The sequence below is a fragment of the Salmo salar genome, chromosome 13, assembly GCF_965601325.2.
Source record: "Salmo salar chromosome 13, fSalSal1, whole genome shotgun sequence".
NCBI classification, from domain to species: Eukaryota; Metazoa; Chordata; class Actinopteri; order Salmoniformes; family Salmonidae; genus Salmo; species Salmo salar.
In genome coordinates, this window is record NC_138303.1 from 104,224,070 (window position 1) to 104,250,532 (window position 26,463).

General features: G+C 42.8%; 2 protein-coding genes and 1 pseudogene across 5 annotated transcripts in view; 1 reads left to right on the forward strand and 2 right to left on the reverse strand.

Moving 5' to 3' along the window:
* The window catches only part of LOC106568442 (tyrosine-protein kinase JAK2), a 99,413-nt gene extending 85,017 nt beyond the window's left edge, over window positions 1–14,396 (forward strand). For all 4 annotated transcript variants that reach the window (XM_045692557.2, XM_014138772.3, XM_014138774.3 and 1 more), the window contains 3 exons: window positions 9,516–9,627; window positions 10,910–11,023; window positions 11,096–14,396. In XM_045692557.2, the coding sequence (XP_045548513.1) occupies window positions 9,516–9,627; window positions 10,910–11,023; window positions 11,096–11,203 (334 nt within the window). In that variant the 3' untranslated portion in view covers window positions 11,204–14,396. The remainder of the gene's footprint in view (window positions 1–9,515; window positions 9,628–10,909; window positions 11,024–11,095) is intronic.
* A 1,511-nt stretch (window positions 14,397–15,907) lies between these two features.
* rln1 (relaxin 1) lies at window positions 15,908–17,445 on the reverse strand. Its single transcript, XM_014138792.3, has 2 exons — window positions 17,268–17,445; window positions 15,908–16,472 (listed from the first exon to the last, which is right to left on the reverse strand). The coding sequence occupies exons 1-2, from the start codon at window positions 17,443–17,445 to the stop codon at window positions 16,120–16,122; spliced, it is 531 nt and encodes a 176-aa protein (XP_013994267.3). The 3' UTR covers window positions 15,908–16,119.
* A 4,667-nt stretch (window positions 17,446–22,112) lies between these two features.
* Window positions 22,113–25,867, reverse strand: LOC123726175 (plasminogen receptor (KT)-like; annotated as a pseudogene).
* Window positions 25,868–26,463: the final 596 nt, after the last annotated feature.

Below are 26,463 nucleotides of genomic sequence, written 5' to 3' on the forward strand. Positions count from 1 at the left end.
CAGAGGAGAGAATCATGTTTCTCTCTAACATCTCTCAGCAGACAGAGAATCATGTTTCTCTCTAACATCTCAGCAGACAGAGAATCATGTTTCTCTCTAACATCTCTCAGCAGACAGAGGAGAGAATCATGTTTCTCTCTAACATCTCAGCAGACAGAGGAGAGAATCATGTTTCTCTCTAACATCTCTCAGCAGACAGAGGAGATAATCATGTTTCTCTCTAACATCTCAGCAGACAGAGGAGAGAATCATGTTTCTCTCTAACATCTCAGCAGACAGAGGAGAGAATCATGTTTCTCTCTAACATCTCAGCAGACAGAGAATCATGTTTCTCTCTAACATCTCAGCAGACAGAGGGTAGAATCATGTTTCTCTCTAACATCTCAGCAGACAGAGGAGAGAATCATGTTTCTCTCTAACATCTCAGCAGACAGAGGAGAGAATCATGTTTCTCTCTAACATCTCTCAGCAGACAGAGGAGAGAATCATGTTTCTCTCTAACATCTCAGCAAACAGAGGAGAGAATCATGTTTCTCTCTAACATCTCAGCAGACAGAGAATCATGTTTCTCTCTAACATCTCAGCAGACAGAGGAGAGAATCATGTTTCTCTCTAACATCTCAGCAGACAGAGGAGAGAATCATGTTTCTCTCTAACATCTCAGCAGACAGAGAATCATGTTTCTCTCTAACATCTCAGCAGACAGAGAATCATGTTTCTCTCTAACATCTCAGCAGACAGAGGAGAGAATCATGTTTCTCTCTAACATCTCAGCAGACAGAGGAGAGAATCATGTTTCTCTCTAACATCTCAGCAGACAGAGGAGAGAATCATGTTTCTCTCTAACATCTCAGCAGACAGAGGAGAGAATCATGTTTCTCTCTAACATCTCAGCAGACAGAGGAGAGAATCATGTTTCTCTCTAACATCTCAGCAGACAGAGGAGAGAATCATGTTTCTCTCTAACATCTCAGCAGACAGAGAATCATGTTTCTCTCTAACATCTCAGCAGACAGAGAATCATGTTTCTCTCTAACATCTCTCAGCAGACAGAGAATCATGTTTCTCTCTAACATCTCAGCAGACAGAGGAGAGAATCATGTTTCTCTCTAACATCTCAGCAGACAGAGGAGAGAATCATGTTTCTCTCTAACATCTCAGCAGACAGAGGAGAGAATCATGTTTCTCTCTAACATCTCAGCAGACAGAGGAGAGAATCATGTTTCTCTCTAACATCTCAGCAGACAGAGGAGAGAATCATGTTTCTCTCTAACATCTCAGCAGACAGAGGAGAGAATCATGTTTCTCTCTAACATCTCAGCAGACAGAGGAGAGAATCATGTTTCTCTCTAACATCTCAGCAGACAGAGGAGAGAATCATGTTTCTCTCTAACATCTCAGCAGACAGAGAATCATGTTTCTCTCTAACATCTCAGCAGACAGAGGAGAGAATCATGTTTCTCTCTAACATCTCAGCAGACAGAGGAGAGAATCATGTTTCTCTCTAACATCTCAGCAGACAGAGGAGAGAATCATGTTTCTCTCTAACATCTCAGCAGACAGAGGAGAGAATCATGTTTCTCTCTAACATCTCAGCAGACAGAGGAGAGAATCATGTTTCTCTCTAACATCTCAGCAGACAGAGAATCATGTTTCTCTCTAACATCTCTAAGCAGACAGAGGAGAGAATCATGTTTCTCTCTAACATCTCAGCAAACAGAGGAGAGAATCATGTGTCTCTCTAACATCTCAGCAGACAGAGAATCATGTTTCTCTCTAACATCTCAGCAGACAGAGGAGAGAATCATGTTTCTCTCTAACATCTCAGCAGACAGAGGAGAGAATCATGTTTCTCTCTAACATCTCAGCAGACAGAGGAGAGAATCATGTTTCTCTCTAACATCTCAGCAGACAGAGGAGAGAATCATGTTTCTCTCTAACATCTCTCAGCAGACAGAGGAGAGAATCATGTTTCTCTCTAACATCTCAGCAGACAGAGGAGAGAATCATGTTTCTCTCTAACATCTCAGCAGACAGAGAATCATGTTTCTCTCTAACATCTCAGCAGACAGAGGAGAGAATCATGTTTCTCTTTAACATCTCAGCAGACAGAGGAGAGAATCATGTTTCTCTCTAACATCTCAGCAGACAGAGAATCATGTTTCTCTCTAACATCTCAGCAGACAGAGGAGAGAATCATGTTTCTCTCTAACATCTCAGCAGACAGAGGAGAGAATCATGTTTCTCTCTAACATCTCAGCAGACAGAGGAGAGAATCATGTTTCTCTCTAACATCTCAGCAGACAGAGGAGAGAATCATGTTTCTCTCTAACATCTCAGCAGACAGAGGAGAGAATCATGTTTCTCTCTAACATCTCAGCAGACAGAGAATCATGTTTCTCTCTAACATCTCAGCAGACAGAGGAGAGAATCATGTTTCTCTCTAACATCTCAGCAGACAGAGGAGAGAATCATGTTTCTCTCTAACATCTCAGCAGACAGAGAATCATGTTTCTCTCTAACATCTCAGCAGACAGAGGGTAGAATCATGTTTCTCTCTAACATCTCAGCAGACAGAGGAGAGAATCATGTTTCTCTCTAACATCTCAGCAGACAGAGGAGAGAATCATGTTTCTCTCTAACATCTCTCAGCAGACAGAGGAGAGAATCATGTTTCTCTCTAACATCTCAGCAAACAGAGGAGAGAATCATGTTTCTCTCTAACATCTCAGCAGACAGAGAATCATGTTTCTCTCTAACATCTCAGCAGACAGAGGAGAGAATCATGTTTCTCTTTAACATCTCAGCAGACAGAGGAGAGAATCATGTTTCTCTCTAACATCTCAGCAGACAGAGAATCATGTTTCTCTCTAACATCTCAGCAGACAGAGAATCATGTTTCTCTCTAACATCTCAGCAGACAGAGGAGAGAATCATGTTTCTCTCTAACATCTCAGCAGACAGAGGAGAGAATCATGTTTCTCTCTAACATCTCAGCAGACAGAGGAGAGAATCATGTTTCTCTCTAACATCTCAGCAGACAGAGGAGAGAATCATGTTTCTCTCTAACATCTCAGCAGACAGAGGAGAGAATCATGTTTCTCTCTAACATCTCAGCAGACAGAGGAGAGAATCATGTTTCTCTCTAACATCTCAGCAGACAGAGAATCATGTTTCTCTCTAACATCTCAGCAGACAGAGAATCATGTTTCTCTCTAACATCTCTCAGCAGACAGAGAATCATGTTTCTCTCTAACATCTCAGCAGACAGAGGAGAGAATCATGTTTCTCTCTAACATCTCAGCAGACAGAGGAGAGAATCATGTTTCTCTCTAACATCTCAGCAGACAGAGGAGAGAATCATGTTTCTCTCTAACATCTCAGCAGACAGAGGAGAGAATCATGTTTCTCTCTAACATCTCAGCAGACAGAGGAGAGAATCATGTTTCTCTCTAACATCTCAGCAGACAGAGGAGAGAATCATGTTTCTCTCTAACATCTCAGCAGACAGAGGAGAGAATCATGTTTCTCTCTAACATCTCAGCAGACAGAGGAGAGAATCATGTTTCTCTCTAACATCTCAGCAGACAGAGAATCATGTTTCTCTCTAACATCTCAGCAGACAGAGGAGAGAATCATGTTTCTCTCTAACATCTCAGCAGACAGAGGAGAGAATCATGTTTCTCTCTAACATCTCAGCAGACAGAGGAGAGAATCATGTTTCTCTCTAACATCTCAGCAGACAGAGGAGAGAATCATGTTTCTCTCTAACATCTCAGCAGACAGAGGAGAGAATCATGTTTCTCTCTAACATCTCAGCAGACAGAGAATCATGTTTCTCTCTAACATCTCTAAGCAGACAGAGGAGAGAATCATGTTTCTCTCTAACATCTCAGCAAACAGAGGAGAGAATCATGTGTCTCTCTAACATCTCAGCAGACAGAGAATCATGTTTCTCTCTAACATCTCAGCAGACAGAGGAGAGAATCATGTTTCTCTCTAACATCTCAGCAGACAGAGGAGAGAATCATGTTTCTCTCTAACATCTCAGCAGACAGAGGAGAGAATCATGTTTCTCTCTAACATCTCAGCAGACAGAGGAGAGAATCATGTTTCTCTCTAACATCTCTCAGCAGACAGAGGAGAGAATCATGTTTCTCTCTAACATCTCAGCAAACAGAGGAGAGAATCATGTTTCTCTCTAACATCTCAGCAGACAGAGAATCATGTTTCTCTCTAACATCTCAGCAGACAGAGGAGAGAATCATGTTTCTCTCTAACATCTCAGCAGACAGAGGAGAGAATCATGTTTCTCTCTAACATCTCAGCAGACAGAGAATCATGTTTCTCTCTAACATCTCAGCAGACAGAGGAGAGAATCATGTTTCTCTCTAACATCTCAGCAGACAGAGGAGAGAATCATGTTTCTCTCTAACATCTCAGCAGACAGAGGAGAGAATCATGTTTCTCTCTAACATCTCAGCAGACAGAGGAGAGAATCATGTTTCTCTCTAACATCTCAGCAGACAGAGGAGAGAATCATGTTTCTCTCTAACATCTCAGCAGACAGAGGAGAGAATCATGTTTCTCTCTAACATCTCAGCAGACAGAGAATCATGTTTCTCTCTAACATCTCAGCAGACAGAGGAGAGAATCATGTTTCTCTCTAACATCTCAGCAGACAGAGGAGAGAATCATGTTTCTCTCTAACATCTCAGCAGACAGAGGAGAGAATCATGTTTCTCTCTAACATCTCAGCAGACAGAGGAGAGAATCATGTTTGTCTCTAACATCTCAGCAAACAGAGAATCATGTTTCTCTCTAACATCTCAGCAGACAGAGGAGAGAATCATGTTTCTCTCTAACATCTCAGCAGACAGAGGAGAGGATCATGTTTGTCTCTAACATCTCAGCAGACAGAGAATCATGTTTCTCTCTAACATCTCTCAGCAGACAGAGGAGAGAATCATGTTTCTCTCTAACATCTCTCAGCAGACAGAGGAGAGAATCATGTTTCTCTCTAACATCTCAGCAGACAGAGAATCATGTTTCTCTCTAACATCTCAGCAGACAGAGGAGAGAATCATGTTTCTCTCTAACATCTCAGCAGACAGAGGAGAGAATCATGTTTCTCTCTAACATCTCAGCAGACAGAGGAGAGAATCATGTTTCTCTCTAACATCTCAGCAGACAGAGGAGAGAATCATGTTTCTCTCTAACATCTCAGCAGACAGAGGAGAGAATCATGTTTCTCTCTAACATCTCAGCAGACAGAGGAGAGAATCATGTTTCTCTCTAACATCTCAGCAGACAGAGAATCATGTTTCTCTCTAACATCTCAGCAGACAGAGGAGAGAATCATGTTTCTCTCTAACATCTCAGCAGACAGAGGAGAGAATCATGTTTCTCTCTAACATCTCAGCAGACAGAGGAGAGAATCATGTTTCTCTCTAACATCTCAGCAGACAGAGGAGAGAATCATGTTTCTCTCTAACATCTCAGCAGACAGAGGAGAGAATCATGTTTCTCTCTAACATCTCAGCAGACAGAGAATCATGTTTCTCTCTAACATCTCTAAGCAGACAGAGGAGAGAATCATGTTTCTCTCTAACATCTCAGCAAACAGAGGAGAGAATCATGTTTCTCTCTAACATCTCAGCAGACAGAGAATCATGTTTCTCTCTAACATCTCAGCAGACAGAGGAGAGAATCATGTTTCTCTCTAACATCTCAGCAGACAGAGGAGAGAATCATGTTTCTCTCTAACATCTCAGCAGACAGAGGAGAGAATCATGTTTCTCTCTAACATCTCAGCAGACAGAGGAGAGAATCATGTTTCTCTCTAACATCTCTCAGCAGACAGAGGAGAGAATCATGTTTCTCTCTAACATCTCAGCAAACAGAGGAGAGAATCATGTTTCTCTCTAACATCTCAGCAGACAGAGAATCATGTTTCTCTCTAACATCTCAGCAGACAGAGGAGAGAATCATGTTTCTCTCTAACATCTCAGCAGACAGAGGAGAGAATCATGTTTCTCTCTAACATCTCAGCAGACAGAGAATCATGTTTCTCTCTAACATCTCAGCAGACAGAGGAGAGAATCATGTTTCTCTCTAACATCTCAGCAGACAGAGGAGAGAATCATGTTTCTCTCTAACATCTCAGCAGACAGAGGAGAGAATCATGTTTCTCTCTAACATCTCAGCAGACAGAGGAGAGAATCATGTTTCTCTCTAACATCTCAGCAGACAGAGGAGAGAATCATGTTTCTCTTTAACATCTCAGCAGACAGAGGAGAGAATCATGTTTCTCTCTAACATCTCAGCAGACAGAGAATCATGTTTCTCTCTAACATCTCAGCAGACAGAGGAGAGAATCATGTTTCTCTCTAACATCTCAGCAGACAGAGGAGAGAATCATGTTTCTCTCTAACATCTCAGCAGACAGAGGAGAGAATCATGTTTCTCTCTAACATCTCAGCAGACAGAGGAGAGAATCATGTTTGTCTCTAACATCTCAGCAAACAGAGAATCATGTTTCTCTCTAACATCTCAGCAGACAGAGGAGAGAATCATGTTTCTCTCTAACATCTCAGCAGACAGAGGAGAGGATCATGTTTGTCTCTAACATCTCAGCAGACAGAGAATCATGTTTCTCTCTAACATCTCTCAGCAGACAGAGGAGAGAATCATGTTTCTCTCTAACATCTCTCAGCAGACAGAGGAGAGAATCATGTTTCTCTCTAACATCTCAGCAGACAGAGAATCATGTTTCTCTCTAACATCTCAGCAGACAGAGGAGAGAATCATGTTTCTCTCTAACATCTCAGCAGACAGAGGAGAGAATCATGTTTCTCTCTAACATCTCAGCAGACAGAGGAGAGAATCATGTTTCTCTCTAACATCTCAGCAGACAGAGAATCATGTTTCTCTCTAACATCTCAGCAGACAGAGGAGAGAATCATGTTTCTCTCTAACATCTCAGCAGACAGAGAATCATGTTTCTCTCTAACATCTCAGCAGACAGAGGAGAGAATCATGTTTCTCTCTAACATCTCAGCAGACAGAGGAGAGAATCATGTTTCTCTCTAACATCTCAGCAGACAGAGAATCATGTTTCTCTCTAACATCTCAGCAGACAGAGAATCATGTTTCTCTCTAACATCTCTCAGCAGACAGAGGAGAGAATCATGTTTCTCTCTAACATCTCAGCAGACAGAGGAGAGAATCATGTTTCTCTCTAACATCTCTCAGCAGACAGAGGAGATAATCATGTTTCTCTCTAACATCTCAGCAGACAGAGGAGAGAATCATGTTTCTCTCTAACATCTCAGCAGACAGAGGAGAGAATCATGTTTCTCTCTAACATCTCAGCAGACAGAGGAGAGAATCATGTTTCTCTCTAACATCTCAGCAGACAGAGGAGAGAATCATGTTTCTCTCTAACATCTCAGCAGACAGAGGAGAGAATCATGTTTCTCTCTAACATCTCAGCAGACAGAGAATCATGTTTCTCTCTAACATCTCAGCAGACAGAGAATCATGTTTCTCTCTAACATCTCAGCAGACAGAGAATCATGTTTCTCTCTAACATCTCTCAGCAGACAGAGAATCATGTTTCTCTCTAACATCTCAGCAGACAGAGGAGAGAATCATGTTTCTCTCTAACATCTCAGCAGACAGAGGAGAGAATCATGTTTCTCTCTAACATCTCAGCAGACAGAGAATCATGTTTCTCTCTAACATCTCAGCAGACAGAGGAGAGAATCATGTTTCTCTCTAACATCTCAGCAGACAGAGGAGAGAATCATGTTTCTCTCTAACATCTCAGCAGACAGAGGAGAGAATCATGTTTCTCTCTAACATCTCAGCAGACAGAGGAGAGAATCATGTTTCTCTCTAACATCTCAGCAGACAGAGGAGAGAATCATGTTTCTCTCTAACATCTCAGCAGACAGAGGAGAGAATCATGTTTCTCTCTAACATCTCAGCAGACAGAGGAGAGAATCATGTTTCTCTCTAACATCTCAGCAGACAGAGGAGAGAATCATGTTTCTCTCTAACATCTCAGCAGACAGAGGAGAGAATCATGTTTCTCTCTAACATCTCAGCAGACAGAGGAGAGAATCATGTTTCTCTCTAACATCTCAGCAGACAGAGAATCATGTTTCTCTCTAACATCTCAGCAAACAGAGGAGAGAATCATGTTTCTCTCTAACATCTCAGCAAACAGAGGAGAGAATCATTTTTCTCTCTAACATCTCAGCAGACAGAGGAGAGAATCATGTTTCTCTCTAACATCTCAGCAGACAGAGAATCATGTTTCTCTCTAACATCTCAGCAGACAGAGGAGAGAATCATGTTTCTCTCTAACATCTCTCAGCAGACAGAGAATCATGTTTCTCTCTAACATCTCAGCAGACAGAGGGTAGAATCATGTTTCTCTCTAACATCTCAGCAGACAGAGGAGAGAATCATGTTTCTCTCTAACATCTCAGCAGACAGAGGAGAGAATCATGTTTCTCTCTAACATCTCTCAGCAGACAGAGGAGAGAATCATGTTTCTCTCTAACATCTCAGCAAACAGAGGAGAGAATCATGTTTCTCTCTAACATCTCAGCAGACAGAGAATCATGTTTCTCTCTAACATCTCAGCAGACAGAGGAGAGAATCATGTTTCTCTTTAACATCTCAGCAGACAGAGGAGAGAATCATGTTTCTCTCTAACATCTCAGCAGACAGAGGAGAGAATCATGTTTCTCTCTAACATCTCAGCAGACAGAGAATCATGTTTCTCTCTAACATCTCAGCAGACAGAGGAGAGAATCATGTTTCTCTCTAACATCTCAGCAGACAGAGGAGAGAATCATGTTTCTCTCTAACATCTCAGCAGACAGAGGAGAGAATCATGTTTCTCTCTAACATCTCAGCAGACAGAGGAGAGAATCATGTTTCTCTCTAACATCTCAGCAGACAGAGGAGAGAATCATGTTTCTCTCTAACATCTCAGCAGACAGAGGAGAGAATCATGTTTCTCTCTAACATCTCAGCAGACAGAGGAGAGAATCATGTTTCTCTCTAACATCTCAGCAGACAGAGGAGAGAATCATGTTTCTCTCTAACATCTCAGCAGACAGAGAATCATGTTTCTCTCTAACATCTCTCAGCAGACAGAGGAGAGAATCATGTTTCTCTCTAACATCTCTCAGCAGACAGAGGAGAGAATCATGTTTCTCTCTAACATCTCAGCAGACAGAGAATCATGTTTCTCTCTAACATCTCAGCAGACAGAGGAGAGAATCATGTTTCTCTCTAACATCTCAGCAGACAGAGGAGAGAATCATGTTTCTCTCTAACATCTCTCAGCAAACAGAGGGTAGAATCATAGTCTTTTGAATGAGTCTGCATATATTTTTCCTGATTTTAAAGTAATCTGGATTTTTCGGACACAATCCTCTATGTATTTGTTCCTATTTATTTAGTGTGTGAGTTTATTTGACTGTGTTGTGTTGAAGGTATGCCCCGGAGTCTCTGACAGAGAGCAGGTTTTCAGTGGGCTCTGACGTGTGGAGCTTTGGAGTGGTCCTCTATGAGCTGTTCAGTGACAAGAACTGCAGTCCTCCAGCTGTACGTATCTTCTACTGCTCCTCTTCTTCAATCTCACACTTTCACTTTTCATCTGTAATGCTGTGATGCCTCCTCTGTCTGTCAACCTTTCTCTCTTTGATGCCTCCTCTGTCTGTCAACCTTTCTCTCTTTGATGCCTCCTCTGTCTGTCAACCTTTCTCTCTTTGATGCCTCCTCTGTCTGTCAACCTTTCTCTCTTTGGTGCCTCCTCTGTCTGTCAACCTTTCTCTCTTTGGTGCCTCCTCTGTCTGTCAACCTTTCTCTCTTTGATGCCTCCTCTGTCTGTCAACCTTTCTCTCTTTGATGCCTCCTCTGACTGTCAACCTTTCTCTCTTTGATGCCTCCTCTGTCAGTCAACCTTTCTCTCTTTGATGCCTCCTCTGTCTGTCAACCTTTCTCTCTTTGATGCCTCCTCTGTCTGTCAACCTTTCTCTCTTTGATGCCTCCTCTGTCTGTCAACCTTTCTCTCTTTGATGCCTCCTCTGTCTGTCAACCTTTCTCTCTTTGATGCCTCCTCTGACTGTCAACCTTTCTCTCTTTGATGCCTCCTCTGTCTGTCAACCTTTCTCTCTTTGATGCCTCCTCTGTCTGTCAACCTTTCTCTCTTTGATGCCTCCTCTGTCTGTCAACCTTTCTCTCTTTGATGCCTCCTCTGTCTGTCAACCTTTCTCTCTTTGATGCCTCCTCTGACTGTCAACCTTTCGCTCTTTGATGCCTCCTCTGTCTCTGTCAGTCAACCTTTCTCTCTTTGATGCTGTTTACTGTGGAAAGAGCTTGAATAACACTTGTTATAATTATGTCTATTGAGACTTTCTTATCCCGTTGTGGTCTCTGTACAAGGTTAATATATAAATCCACTAATGCATTTCTCTTTGCAAATTTGATTAGTTTACCTGCCATCCTTAAACTGTTTGCTGTAATTTACACAGCTCTTACCGCCACTTCCCTCTCCTCCACCTACTGCTCTTCCTCCTCCCCCTAATCCTCCTCCCCCTCTTCCTCCTCTCCCTACTCCTCCCTCTTCCTCCTCTTCCTCCTCCCCTACTCCTCCTCCCTCTTCCTCCTCCCCCTACTCCCTCTTCCTCCTCCCCCTACTCCTCCCTCTTCCTCCTCTTCCTACTCATCCTCCCTCTTCCTCCTCCCTCCCCCTCATTCTCCTGCCCTCTTCCTCCTTTTCCCCGTCCCCTCTTCCCCTTGCCCCTCATCCTCACCCCTCATCATCATCCTCCCCCTCTTTCTCATCCTGCTCCTCTTTCTCATCCCCCCTCCTCCTCCTCTCCAGGCGTTTATGGATAAGATGGGCAGTGACAAGCAGGGCCAGATGATCGTGTATCACCTCATAGATCTGCTGAAGAGAGGATACAGACTGCCTGCTCCCAAGGGCTGCCCTGAGGAGGTGAGTCTGTCTGTCTAATTTAGTGTCCCTCTGATTGCAACGTAACCTTGAGCCTCCCTCTGCACCCCTCAGATCCAGCACATGATGACCGAGTGCTGGAACATTGACCCAGCCCTGCGGCCCACCTTCAAGAAGTTAGCCCAGACCGTGGACATGTTCCGGGACAGTAAGGAGGGCTGAGGAGCCCTTCCTGGAGGTCTCTGCTGGAGGGGACCTGGCCCAGCCCACACCGATCACCTGGGTTGTGTTCATTAGGCACCAAACGGACTGAAAGGGATTACCTGAACTTGTCCAGTAAGAAACGCTCGTTTTCCTTTTCTGTTGCAAAGCGTTTTGCTGCGGTGTGCCCTAATGAATACATCCCTAATGACGCCTCAACTCTAAAAGACGACGACAATGAAGTCACCTGACCCAACCGTCTTCTGGAGCGGAAAACGGGGGAGTATTACCAATGGCATTCTGGGACAAAGTCTCAAAAACGGTCTACTTCGTGTTCAAACCTACCCACTTTTTCAGGGATTCTGGGGATCTCTGAATTCCATATGCTGTTACTTTGCTGCTGTCATTTCTTCATTTGGAGATGTTTTCACTGTTTGACTTCTGTCAGGGTCTCAGACTCTCTCCAACACAGAACACCCTGCTGTTGATGATGTGTTAACGGCAACACAGAACACCCTGCTGTTGATGATGTGTTAACGGCAACACAGAACACCCTGCTGTTGATGATGTGTTAACGGCAACACAGAACACCCTGCTGTTGATGATGTGTTAACGGCAACACAGAACACCCTGCTGTTGATGATGTGTTAACGGCAACACAGAACACCCTGCTGTTGATGATGTGTTAACGGCAACACAGAACACCCTGCTGTTGATGATGTGTTAACGGCAACACAGAACACCCTGCTGTTGATGATGTGTTAACGGCAACACAGAACACCCTGCTGTTGATGATGTGTTAACGGCAACACAGAACACCCTGCTGTTGATGATGTGTTAACGGCAACACAGAACACCCTGCTGTTGATGATGTGTTAACGGCAACACAGAAGGCACGTGAGGGAAAGCAACACAGAAGATGTACTGTACAGTTAGTAAAGGATGTTCAACTTCCTTCTTCCTTAACTCAAGTGGATTATGTCAAACCACATTTCTCTTTTTCACCTGAGGGAAGAACTAATAAAGCAATACTGCTTTTAGAGACACAAAGATGTGTGAGAAAAGGGTGATGAAAAAACAATGAAGGGAGATGTTTGACAAAGGGTACAACCTTGTATTTCATTTCTCTCTAAGCACCCGTCTACTTATCGTCGTACCCTGAAATCCTGGGCTACTGCAAAGTAACATGCAGGAGGAATTGTTGACTTATGTGCTTCCCCTTTTATAATATTCTATAACTTGATGAGTCTAGGATGCTGTCCACTGCCAGTTGGAAAATAATGTCTTCATTATAGTGTTGCTACATAGCAATATTTGGAATGAGACTGGCTAAATGGTGTAGGTGAAAGAATCAACAGATGAGAAGTGCAGAGACGAGGTGTAATTTCACTTCGTGGATATTTAAGTATTCAGGTAGCCTAGCGGTTAGAGCAAACGGTCTCTGGTTCGAATATCCAAGCCGACAAGGTGAACATCTGTCCATGTGCCCTTCAGCGAAGTACTTATTTTACTCCAGGGGCGCTGTACTACTATGGTTGACCCTGTAAAACAGCACATTTCACTGCACCTATCTGGTGTGTGACAAAACGCATAGTGCCCCTGTGACCTGTCCATGCAGAGTCATCGTGCCCATAGAGATGTAATGTAATGCTGTCTTTAATTCTGTCAGTGACTCTATGATCTGTAACTGTAAAGCAGCAACGTCCCACTGCTCTATTGTAATAATGGAGGCTAATCCAGCGATCAACCAGATCTAGAAGCGGCCGAGAGCGGATGGTCAGAGGGTTGGAACATAGTTACAAATCATTTGTGAACAGCAAATTGACCGCAAGAAGCACAAACAGATGTTTGCCTAAAACATCATTTCAAACCTTCCTTACATTTGTATGCGATCACATTGTGTCTCTCTGTTATGCATGGGAACACTTGAACAGATTTCTTACATAAAACTCACTTGTAGCTGATTTCCTGATATTTTTGTACTGTCTTTCATGTCCAACAATGAAAATTCCACACACACAATTTTTTTAAATTCTTTTTACATTTTTGCTCAGAACTTGGGGAGCCAAATAAAACCACCCATGGTCTAAATTTGGCCCATGGGCTGCCAGTTGGAGAACCCTGGTTTAATCTGACCCATGGGCTGCCAGTTGGAGAACCCTGGTTTAATCTGACCCATGGGCTGCCAGTTGGAGAACCCTGGTTTAATCTGACCCATGGGCTGCCAGTTGGAGAACCCTGGTTTAATCTGACCCATGGGCTGCCAGTTGGAGAACCCTGGTTTAATCTGACCCATGGGCTGCCAGTTGGAGAACCCTGGTTTAATCTGACCCATGGGCTGCCAGTTGGAGAACCCTGGTTTAATCTGACCCATGGGCTGCCAGTTGGAGAACCCTGGTTTAATCTGACCCATGGGCTGCCAGTTGGAGGAACCCTGGTTTAATCTGACCCATGGGCTGCCAGTTGGGGAACCCTGGTTTAATCTGACCCATGGGCTGCCAGTTGGAGAACCCTGGTTTAATCTGACCCATGGGCTGCCAGTTGGAGAACCCTGGTTTAATCTGACCCATGGGCTGCCAGTTGGGGAACCCTGGTTTAATCTGACCCATGGGCTGCCAGTTGGAGAACCCTGGTTTAATCTGACCCATGGGCTGCCAGTTGGGGAACCCTGGTTTAATCTGACCCATGGGCTGCCAGTTGGAGAACCCTGGTTTAATCTGACCCATGGGCTGCCAGTTGGAGAACCCTGGTTTAATCTGTCTGCTTGTTTGTTTCTGTCTTCCTTTTATTGAATGTTATGGTAGCCGTGCTGACAGTCATACCGGATGCCGTCATGTCAAGGTCAGTGTTTTGCGTGAACATGTTGGTTTTTTTCATTAAAAAAATCATAACATGATCATGAAGAAGTGGGTGTTTAAAAAAATCAACATATTGTTTTATATACAAGCCAGTATTTCCCTGTGTTTGCGTGTTGAATGTAAATCTGTTGTTGAATATGAATAACAATGCGTAGGCTAAATTGATTGTAAAATATCAGCTATTTTATATCAAAGCAGTCAACCTTTTAATATTGTATGTTATTGCAGAACTGGTCAGAAATGGCTTTTGTTGCTTTGGGTAACCTTCATGCTGTTTTTTATTTATAAGAGACACTATAAAAGTTGAACTGCAATGTTATTTGGTTATAGTCTCACATTAAACATAATAGATTGAACAGTGGCTCGTCTCTGTTTCCACACTGCACAGTCGGCTCTCAAATATCATTTACACATGGTAAAGATGCTCCCAGCTCCTCTTGAGAGAAACACAGGGAAGATGCTCCCAGCTCCTCTTGAGAGAAACACAGGGAAGATGCTCCCAGCTCCTCCTGAGAGAAACACAGGGAAGATGCTCCCAGCTCCTCCTGAGAGAAACACAGGGAAGATGATGCTCCCAGCTCCTCTTGAGAGAAACACAGGGAAGATGCTCCCAGCTCCTCCTGAGAGAAACACAGGGAAGATGCTCCCAGCTCCTCCTGAGAGAAACACAGGGAAGATGCTCCCAGCTCCTCTTGAGAGAAACACAGGGAAGATGCTCCCAGCTCCTCCTGAGAGAAACACAGGGAAGATGCTCCCAGCTCCTCTTGAGAGAAACACAGGGAAGATGCTCCCAGCTCCTCTTGAGAGAAACACAGGGAAGATGCTCCCAGCTCCTCCTGAGAGAAACACAGGGAAGATGCTCCCAGCTCCTCTTGAGAGAAACACAGGGAAGATGCTCCCAGCTCCTCCTGAGAGAAACACAGGGAAGATGCTCCCAGCTCCTCTTGAGAGAAACACAGGGAAGATGCTCCCAGCTCCTCCTGAGAGAAACACAGGGAAGATGCTCCCAGCTCCTCTTGAGAGAAACACAGGGAAGATGCTCCCAGCTCCTCTTGAGAGAAACACAGGGAAGATGCTCCCAGCTCCTCTTGAGAGAAACACAGGGAAGATGCTCCCAGCTCCTCTTGAGAGAAACACAGGGAAGATGCTCCCAGCTCCTCTTGAGAGAAACACAGGGAAGATGCTCCCAGCTCCTCTTGAGAGAAACACAGGGAAGACCCTCGCATCTCCTCCTGTGAGAGACATGTCTCCTCAATGCCTTGACTGAGCTTGTCAATTACAGGTAAAATACAGGCAATGGTCTTTCATGATCGCTTTGAGACTAAATGGGGTTGAATGGTCATGAGTAAACCAGCTTTGAGATCTGTCACAGGTACACCTTGGTAGTGGTGATAAGTGTAAGTGATGTTCTGTAGAAGCGTGGTAGTCATTGCAATAACCATGACTGTAACTGATGGATCAGTGATTTCACCTCTGGTAGAATGTACATATGAATAATAAATATAGTTCTTCCATGCAATAGCATTATAGAGCTAGCACATTTGTGGATGAGACATTTTGACATGGACAAGATGTGATTTCCAAAAGATACTTTATATTGATATTTGAATAGTTTAACATTTTACATACACAGCATATTTTCTCAGTATTGGAATGAGCTATTTGTGGTGGGTTGTTAGGGGAGATACATGTTTCATGTCATTCAAACTATTTTGTTTCTCAGGGAAGTACAATGATGCTCTTACTTCAGTAGCAAAGTCATTCCTTTAATGATGAGACAAAATTTGAGCAATAATTCAAATGAAATGTAAACTATTTTCCTTTCACATTATACAGAAAAGTATACAAAGCCATTTTAAAGTGCCCCCATCAACAACCCAAACCTTGTGATTGTCTTGGAACACTGAAATGCAAACTTAAAACTGCTGTCTCACACCCAGTCCAACAACACAGAGAGAAGGCGGAGCTCTCCTCACCCTGTACAGGAAGGAGAATTAGAGCAACGTTCTCCGTTCTGTACAGGGTGATCTCCCTCAGCCAGTGTCCACCTCCACCATCTCTGTTCTGCCCCAGTCTCACTCAGCACAGACGCCCAATGTCATTCTTAGTGCAACCCTGGTTACAGCACATGCCAGCTACGCCCAGGGAAAAGTTCCTCTTCTGTCTGTCACGCCGTGGCCAGTTGATGCTCGGATTCTTGGCCACTCCTCCCAGCACTGAAGCCTGGTTCGGAAGCCCCTCGCTGGGGTTTACATCAACCATTGACCCCCTATGGTCTCCCACTCCGCCCAAGAGTGAGAGGAGGTCTGCCAGGGAGGATGAGAGCTGGAGAGGGTGGTCTGCTGCCTGGTCTAGATCATGTCCGTGAGGCCAGTTGATTCTGCTGTCCTCGCCCTTCGTGACATCACTGTAGGAACCGGGCTGGAAGCGATCTGGAAGGAGTCAGAGCAGAGGGAGCGGTACGGTTAGTGTTGATGCCCGTTTTATTTATTTGTTATTATTTTTTGTTTAAGATCACTGCATAGACTGTAATGTGAATACCAGTACACAAACTCTAAAGTGAATACATAATATGCCAGAAAATCCCTCCAAAATACAAAATGAGTTGGGTTCTTTTTTTTAAACTTTTCCCACCATGTGCCAAGACACCCCTAACAATTAATTTAAGTGAAAATCAGAGGTCCTCGACTGTTTCTGCATGGATAGCAATCTCTCAGAAACCATGCTGAGTGCCTTGCAGACCCACCTGGCTAAATAAATTGAAAGAGCTCTGAACAACCGTTGAATAGGAAATTACTAATTAGCCTAACTGACACAACAATTAACCTATGATTGCGTTTCAATTAGGTTACTTCTCAGTAATCAGGGTACCATATTTTTTGAGGCAGAAGCATGGTACGCTCATTTTCCAATCAAGGAGCTGTCTGTGGTGCTGAAGTGGCATTATCAAGCAGATTAGGTTTCTTAGGCGTTCTCCAAAACAACTTCCAAAACGTTACGAAACAACTTTGATTTAAGAATATAGATATTGTTTTAACTTTAACACAATGGAAATTAGCTCACAATGTAGCTCATGTTAAAGTAAAAAAAAAAAAAAATTCTAAAACGTTCGCATGAAAGTAACAAGATTAAACTGCAGCCGCGAATAAATGTCCGTTTTACCAGTTCAACATTACCGACGAGTGTTTGCATTTAGAAGACCTTAAATTATGTTTTATCAGACGTACCCAAGTCTTCGTCTAAGGATCGTTTCCAACGGGACCCGCCGCACGTGAAGATAACGGCTCTTATAAACTCTCTGCCGCACAGTTTCACCCCGTAGTCTCGTGATAAGCTTTGAGCGCTCGCACACAAGAACAAACTACCAACACAGACAAGGATCACAGTAGTAAACTTTAGAGGCATTTTCAGTTAAAGAAGTAGCTGGTTTGGTTGTAGAGATGAACTGAAGTCGCCCTAGCGTGCGGTCCAAGTGTGAAGGGTTTCTTTAGATGCTGTTGCTACTCTATCAGTCAATGTAGACGTCAGTAGGATATCATGAAGTGACTCTTTCTCGCTACCATTTGCTGCTTCTTATAGTCTCTACCCCTCACCATCTTGTGTGCGAGTCATGATACCCTACTCTCCATACACATCAACCTGATGCCAACTCCTCTTCCTCCCCAACATGCTCGCTCACACACGCGCACGCATGCACACACATACCATGCAAACGCGTACATTGCACACACACGCACGCACACACTTAGATGCGTAATAATTAATGACCTCATATTTTTAGTTTTTCAGTGTTCCGAGTATAATTTCTTTCATATGGCAGAATTAGAGTGAAATATCTTTGTTTGGTGTGGTTCTAGAGAAACAGCTCAGAGCTAAACACCTGAGACTGGCTCCAATCAAATCCTAATCTACAATAAACAACCTGTGTTGGAAATGATGACAGGCTAATAACTGACCCCGTGTGTGTGTGTGTGTGTGTGTGTGTGTGTGTGTGTGTGATGGTACTATGACAGCAGAAAATGAATAGTTTCTGTGGAAATGGATGGATAGGATTTTTTTCTATTTGAGAAAGTAAACTTTGTCAAGAGAGATATCAGACCATCGTCTTTTATTCAAGTTAGGAAAAGTATAATCAGCAGTAATATGATGTACATATCGTCACACAATGTGACATCAGTATTGAAAAACAAATATTCCATGAATAGGTTATATACTATGGTCAATGTACTGAGATGCAGTGCCTTACACGCTGCGCCACTTGGGAGCAAAAACTTCCTTAAATGTCCAAATACAATAAAGAGACTATGAAGCGCTGGTACTTTGGCAATACTTGTTAGCCAAAATAAGGTACATGATATGATATTTATAGTGCACATGTATTAAAAGATAAATTAGACTGTTCTTTTTACAAACACTGTGGACAGTTATGCATGGATGAATAGTGACTTCAACTGGTGAGCAATTGAGGTCACTTATAATGTGGGTACATTCAAAGGGTTTCTATATCTGGACACCGTTGGTGTGGATAATTCTAAAACAGTACAGATTCTGGTCACAACAATCAGTCCTAGTTCACCTCAATTGTAGTTCTAGTTCACCTCAATAAGTGTCCACTATGGATGGGTGGCTGTATCATTTTACCTTCGGAATTATCAGAAACTCTAAAATGTCTATCTGGGTATGATGCTAACCAAGTTTCCAACACTATTTAACACTTGGAAGGTCATTATGCTAACCAAGTTTCCAACACTATTTAACACTTGGAAGGTCATTATGAACAGTTTTGGACATCTGAACTTTATGGGAGTTTTACAGGACAGAGTTTCAGATCCTTCCAATCAGCGGAGGCTCCTCAGAGGAGGAAGGGGAGGACCATCCTCCTCAGTGAATTTCACAAAAATGGTAAAACATTTTAAAAAGTTATCCTTTTTAGCTAAAACTACACTAACTATATTCACCATGTTGTGCTGCTGCCATGTTGTTGTCATGTTATGTTGCTAACATGTTGTGTTGTCATGTGTTGCTGCCATGCTATGTTGTTGTCTTAGGTCTCTGTTTATGTAGTGTTGTGGTATCTCTCTTGTTGTGATGTATGTTTTGTCCTATATTATTTTATTTTAATCCCAGCCCCCGAGGCCGTCATTGTAAATAAGAATTTGTTCTTACCTCTTGACGGGCTCGTCCCGTATGCGGGACGGACATCCAGCGAAAAAATCCTATCGCCATTAGCATAACGAAATGTAATATATATATTTTTTTCAAATATAGGACTATGTCATATCGTTTTATAGATACACCTCTCCTGAATCGAACCACGTTGTCCGATTTCAAAAAGGCTTTACAGCAAAAGCAAAACATTAGATTATGTTAGAGGAGTATATCGTAAAAGTAGCCACATAGCCATTTTCCGACCAACCACATGCATCACCAATAACCAAAAAACAGCTAAATGCAGCACTAACCTTTGACAATCTTCATCAGATGACACTCCTAGGACATCATGTTACACAATACATGCATTCTTTTGTTCGATAAAGTTCATATTTATATATAAAAACAGCATTTTACATCGGCGCGTAACGTTGACTAACTATTTTTCCTCAAATGCATCCGGTGAAACAGCGCTACAATTTACTAAATTACTATTCGAAAACATTTTTAAAATGTAATATTGTCATTCTAAGATTTATAGATGAATATCTCTTGAAAGCACCTGTAATGCCAGATTTAAAAATAACTTTACTGGGTAATCACACTTGGCGATAAAAGAGATACTCAGAAAATAGGCTAGTAATACAGGTCAGCGCCATCTTGGAACAATCGCATATCAAATCTAGTCTTGTATACTATTGTCAATAATCCCTTACCTTTGGTTGTCTTCATCAGAAAGCACTCTCGGGAATCCCAGGTCCACAACAAATGTATTTTCGTTCGAAAAAATTACTCCTTTAAGTTCCAATAGCTTGTTCTTGTTAGCGCGTCTGAAGGCTGCTCCAAAACATCCGTAGTGCGCGGGACAGCTCTTTCGAAAAAATTCATTTTTTTTTTTCATTTAGGTTCGTTCAAACATGTCAAACGTTGTATAACATAAATCATTAGGGCCTTTTTCAACCAGAGCTCCAATAATATTCAAGGGGGATGATTGCATTGTCTTTCAAAACGTTTCGAAAGGGGAGGGTAGCCAGGGGCGCCGGCGTCATAATGGTGATGGCCCTCCTCATGTGACCAATTTCAACAGCGTCTCATTCATTCAGTTTTCACAGTAGGAGACTCAAATCACTTTGTAAAGACTGGGGACATCTAGTGGAAGCAATAGGAAGTGCTCAATGAACCATTGCTCACTGTGTGAATTACAGGTAAAGTGGTGAAGTTGAGTCCGCAATTCAGAATTCCACATCCTGTTACGATCGGTCTCGGGGTTTTTACTGCCATATGAGTTCTGTTATACTCACAGACACCATTCAAACAGTTTTAGAAACTTTAGGGGGTTTTCTATCCACAAGTATTAATTATATGCATATCCTAGCTTTTGAGTTTGAGTAGGAGGCCGTTTAAAATGGGCACTAATATTTTTCAAAAATCGCTGGAGCGCCCCCTATCCTAGGCGACCGTCAAGTGCCTAGTTAAATAAAGGTTCTATAAAATTATTTAAATATATATTCACGTCACCAAAAAATGTATTAAAACATTGTTTTGCCATGAAAGTCTACAGTAGCCTCAACAGCACTCTATAGTGTAGCACCATGGTGTAGCTGGAGGACAGCTAGCTTCCGTCCTCCTCTGGGTACATTGACTTCAGTACAAAACCTAGGAGGCTCATGGTTCTCACCCCCTTCTATAGACTTACCCAGTAATTATGACAACTTCCGGAGGACGTCCTCCAACCTATCAGAGCTCTTGCAGCATGAACTGACATGTTGTCCACCCAATCAAAAGGTCAGATAATGAATCTAGTACTGAAAGCATAATCTACAGCTAGCTAGCACTGCTGTGCATAAAATGTGTTGAGTATTTGACTGAAAGAGTGAGAAAGACAATAGTTTAACAGTTTTTAACAAATTGATTTCTTCAAAAATGAAGGAGAAGTAAGAGAGCATGATAATTTGTCATTTCTTTCAGTTTCACAAATGCAGCTAGCTAGTTAAGCATACTCAAACACCCTGCTCAAACAGAGGGATGCTATGTTAGCTATCTGGCTATGACTATCCAACACAACACTGGAACTCTTCCAAGTCAAGGTAAGCTTTAGGTTTTACAAATGTATTGCCACCAGGGCCTGCCGATGTAATTGCTAAACTGCTTACTGACTATACACTTTAACGTTACTGCATGATTGTAGTGGGTTTATTAACGCATTAGTTCTAGTATCTATGTTGACTATGACGCTACTTTAACTAATATGGTGACAACGATGTAGGCTGTGTAGCAGTTATGATATGGTTTGGCTTGGAAAGGTCACATACTCCTGGCTACATACAGCTGAAGTGTTGTGCATTGAAGTCCACAAACGAAGAGGGAAGGTGAGAGGAGGAGAGCGCATAGATGTGAGGAGGAATACAACGTGGCTGCTATGATAGTGAACTGAGTTTACGCGTGATTAGGGCTGTATATGAAAAACTTTTCTTGAACGGAAGCAAACGTAGCGAAACAGGGATAAACATACCTGAATTTGTCCAATAGAAACTCTCGTTTGCAACTGTTGGAATAATGATTACACCCTAGATCAGCTAGATGCAGGCAGGAGTGAGCAGGGCGGTATTGAATGTGTCACTGTCTGTCCATGTGTTACTGTCTGTCACGTCAAATTTTTCTCTTGACCTGTGTGTACATAAGTTGTAAACTTTCATTCATAGGCTAGGTTGTAGAAACCTTGTGATGGGTATAGAGAAAATTAGAGTATCATGTAGTAGCCTAAACCTATCGATGTTACATTGAACTGGGTGAATGGAATATAAATGACAGTCATACAATATGCTGTAATAGAAATAAGGCCATGCTCATGAAGAAAAAAATATTGTCCTCCCTCATCATAAACAGCACGACTGACACTGATTCTAAACGCAACATAACTGAGGCAAAGACTTGATGAACATTGATCTTGGGGACAGAGGAGTGTCACTTACTGACTTCCAGGGGTGGAGATCAGAGGTGTGAACAACCCTGAACAACACCCACCCATGGCAGGACAGTGTCTGTGTCACTTCTCAAAGAGGAAGCTCAGGGAGCTGCTCTTCTTGCCTTCTCAATGCTCACGAAGTTGGGCACACCACTTGGAAAGTCTTATCGGTCGTGCTCTGAGACCATGATGCTCTCTGCCTCATCTGGGGACACACACAGACAGAAAGTGACATCAATCAGAGAGCAAAGAAAACAAGCAAGCAAAGAAAAAGATCAGGAAAATTTGTATTTTTGCTTTCAACGAGGATACTGATATTAAAATGAATATGTGGTGGTCTGGCTCGAGTAATGTTGAAATTACAGCTGCCATACGGTAGCAACTGACTACAATAATATTGTTTTCTCACGTTCGAATTTTGGCTGAGGCTGCGTTTCCTACGGTACCTGCCCGTTCCGCCCCCCGGAAGCCATTTCCCCAGAGCAAAACATCTGCATCACGTTCTGCATGATGTTTCTTCACCTCTACTTTACGCACACATTTTTGTGTTCACCCTCCCTTCACATTTCTCACTGTCAATCGTGAATGACAATTCTTCAAGTTGCCAACCATTTGATCTCAATCAGTTACATGGGAATATGCATTTAAATCTTGAGTTAAGTACAGTGTTGTTTTGCATTATGTACACTGAGCGAATTTTAGAACAGATGGTGTTGACAAACTGTATCATACCTGTGTTTTGTTTCAATCAAAGCACATATTTTGCCTAGAGTTGTGCGCTGTTGTGTTCTGGCCGCACGAGAGAAACATGCGACCATTCGCACAATCATCCAAAAAATGTCATAAGACATTTGGTGGTGTTTTTCGTCTTATAGTTACGTTGTACTATGCTATTATGTTCGGTTCAGTTATGTAGAATACTATCGTTAGTATTGTGATCTTGCAGACATTGATTCAGCTTTGATCTAACTTTATTAAACAAGCGCCATTCGCCAGAGTACCCTGTTCTCTGGGCAGCCGAGCGAATAGAGCAGAGACTGTGCGTAAACTATAGAATCGCGAAAATGCGCAGAAGTTTAGAATTTGTAGCTATCGGGAACCGACTTCCAGAGAATTGAGAAACGCAGCCACTCTGTTAAATGTATCCATTCAATGACGTTTGAGGACTGGCATGCCTAGCAAGGTTTCTGGTTGTCAGAATGAAAATCAAACACTTTCTGCTTGAGGTGGTTTTAGTCTTGAAATTGGGAGATTTTAATCCCCATTTGTTCAAATCTTTTGGTGACATCACCATTAGACGTGATTGTGAGCTTAAAATAGAGGGGACTAATACCATCTCCCCAATACTGAGCTGAGCCAAGCTGTACTGCGTTGGTCTGGTTACGCATCCAGCATAATTTCTGGAACCTTGCTGGAAAGGACAATGCGAAAATATAATATCGGAGTGTACACAGTACGTTTCAGGTCAGCTGTCAGTACACGTGGTAAAGAGAGAAGTACGTACTCCCCATGTGGTAGATAAGCGTTCCATTCGCCATGTCCATCTGATAGACCAGAACGAAGCCGAGAGGTATGACGGGACAGAAAGCCAGCTTCCTCTTCTTAATAGCACTGCTCACGTGGGGATAAAGGTACATCAGACAGTCACAGAGATCAACTAACAACTAAAACAATCATTCAAACGCGTGAAACCAAACCAATATATACATTTGTGCATGGGTGGGGCACACATTTAGCCTATATTATCAACATGGCCAAGGCTTGTGTTGGCATCCAAAGACAGAGATTTTTTATTTTATTTTATTTCACCTTTATTTAACCAGGTAGGTTAGTTGAGAACAAGTTCTCATTTACAACTGTGACCTGGCCAAGATAAAGCAAAGCAGTTCGACACATACAACAACACAGAGTTACACATGGAGTAAAACAAACATACAGTAAAAAATACAGTAGAAAACAAAACACTTGATATTGTTTATTTTTAAATCACATTAGCTAGCTTCACTCATAACATTATGGGCGAGGGCGACGTATTTATATGTTTGTTTTGAGGAAGATGTTGTCGATGAGCATCTGAAACTACTGAACCATAACCTGTATGTGAATAGCAGGTAATGAACTGCGTACACACATCACACTGCTGTAAATAAAACAGTGGTTTGGCTTTAACGGTCCACTGCACTTCACATGAATCAGTTACTCTCTAACCCTTTAGATCAGTGAGCATCTCACACCTAACAGGTAGGAAATATAGTCACTCAGCTCGGCAAGCAATGGCAACAGCAGTGGTCCTAGGTAGGTTTCAGAACATCTAACCATGTGTTAACACTGAAGCTTCCTGCCATCCAGGACCTCTATACCAGGCGGTGTCAGAGGAAGGCCCTAAAAATTGTCAAAGACTCCAGCCACCCTAGTCATAGACTGTTCTCTCTGCTTCCACATGTCCAAGAGGCTTCTAAACAGCTTCTACCCCCAAGCCATAAGACTCCTGAACACATAGTCAAATGGCTACCCAGACTATTCGCAGACTATTTGTTATTTTACTGCTGCTCTGAAATTACTTGTTACTTTTATTTCTTATTCATATTTTCTTTTTAAGTAATCACTGTACCTGTTGTCTTCGGTGCATGTGACTAACACAATTTGATTTGATTTGAAGTGTAAGTCATAACAGCAGCACAACATTGTCATCAACAATATCACTGTCATGATATATGGCATGTTATGTCATGTTTAGGACAGTATTGTGACACTTATGACATACTGTTCAAACAAAGTGTTACCTCATCTTTTTTGTCCATCTCATCTTCATTAGTCTCTTTATTAACTAAACATACATTTTGCAATGTAATAATTGTATTAAAACATTATCAATCATCTATCTCTAACTATTGAAGAACCCTGGCTTAATGTGAACTAAAATGATGTAGGCTTAGAACCCACCCAATGGTGAGACCTAGTTAACTCTATGGAGAACCCACCCGATGGTGAGGCCTAGTTAACCTTATGGAGAACCCACCTGATGGTGAGGCCTAGTTAACTCTATGGAGAACCCACCCGATGGTGAGGCCTAGTTAACCTTATGGAGAACCCACCTGATGGTGAGGCCTAGTTAACTCTATGGAGAACCCACCCGATGGTGAGGCCTAGTTAACTCTATGGAGAACCCACCCGATGGTGAGGCCTAGTTAACCTTATGGAGAACCCACCTGATGGTGAGGCCTAGTTAACTCTATGGAGAACCCACCTGATGGTGAGGCCTAGTTAACTCTATGGAGAACCCACCCGATGGTGAGGCCTAGTTAACTCTATGGAGAACCCACCCGATGGTGAGGCTTAGTTAACTCTATGGAGAACCCACCCGAGGGTGAGGCCTAGTTAACTCTATGGAGAACCCACCCGAGGGTGAGGCCTAGTTAACTCTATGGAGAACCCACCTGAGGGTGAGGCCTAGTTAACTCTATGGAGAACCCACCCGATGGTAAGGCCTAGTTAACTCTATGGAGAACCCACCCGATGGTGAGGCCTAGTTAACTCTATGGAGAACCCACCCGAGGGTGAGGCCTAGTTAACTCTATGGAGAACCCACCCGAGGGTGAGGCCTAGTGTGGCCAAGCTGAAGAAGTATTTGAGGAACTCCCTGGACCAGGCTATCTGCATGGCCATTTGCCTCTCTCTCATCTGGTTCTGCATCAGGGTTTGTGTCTCCATCAGGGCAGGGCAGGAAGGACAGAAACATACTCAGAGCTCAGAGAACACATCCCAGCGTGCAAAACTGGTTGCAATGATGTTGTTATGACATCTTTTATGACGTTATACCAAGTAAAAGGATGTAAAAGGACGTTTTGTTGATGTCTTTTTAGCAACCAGAAAAATCCGCATTTTTGGTTGTAATCTCGTTATCTGCTACAAAACTCTGATCTCAAGGCACACACCCTAAAAATGAATAGTCTATAGCAAATGTACATTTCTTCGACACAAATAGCAGAATGTATTTGTTGTTTCAAGAGATGTGAGTGTGAAATGAATGAAAGGAACAAAGAGAGGTGGAGAAACACATATGAACACCCTTGAACACCAGGCTCTACTGGTGCGACTTCCTCCGTGGGGCTTCGTGCCTCCCTGACAATAGACGTAAGAAGAGGGTGATAGGTAGGGGTCAGAGGGAGGAGACATATTGATACTCCAGTGACGCAGGACTGGGAGAGTGGAGCGGAACCTGCGGCCATCACATCCTGGCTTGGATTGAACTGTGAGTCACTCAATCTAGTTATCATGGCCATCATTATCATGACAATTAAATTATG

Excerpts from the sequence above, each read along its gene's own strand:
- rln1 (XM_014138792.3), bottom strand. The coding sequence starts at position 17,445 with ATGCCTCTAAAGTTTACTACTGTGATCCTTGTCTGTGTTGGTAGTTTG. Across the intron at positions 16,473-17,267 it reads ATCCTTAGACGAAGACTTGG|ATCGCTTCCAGCCCGGTTCC; the intron begins GTACGTCTGATA and ends GACTCCTTCCAG.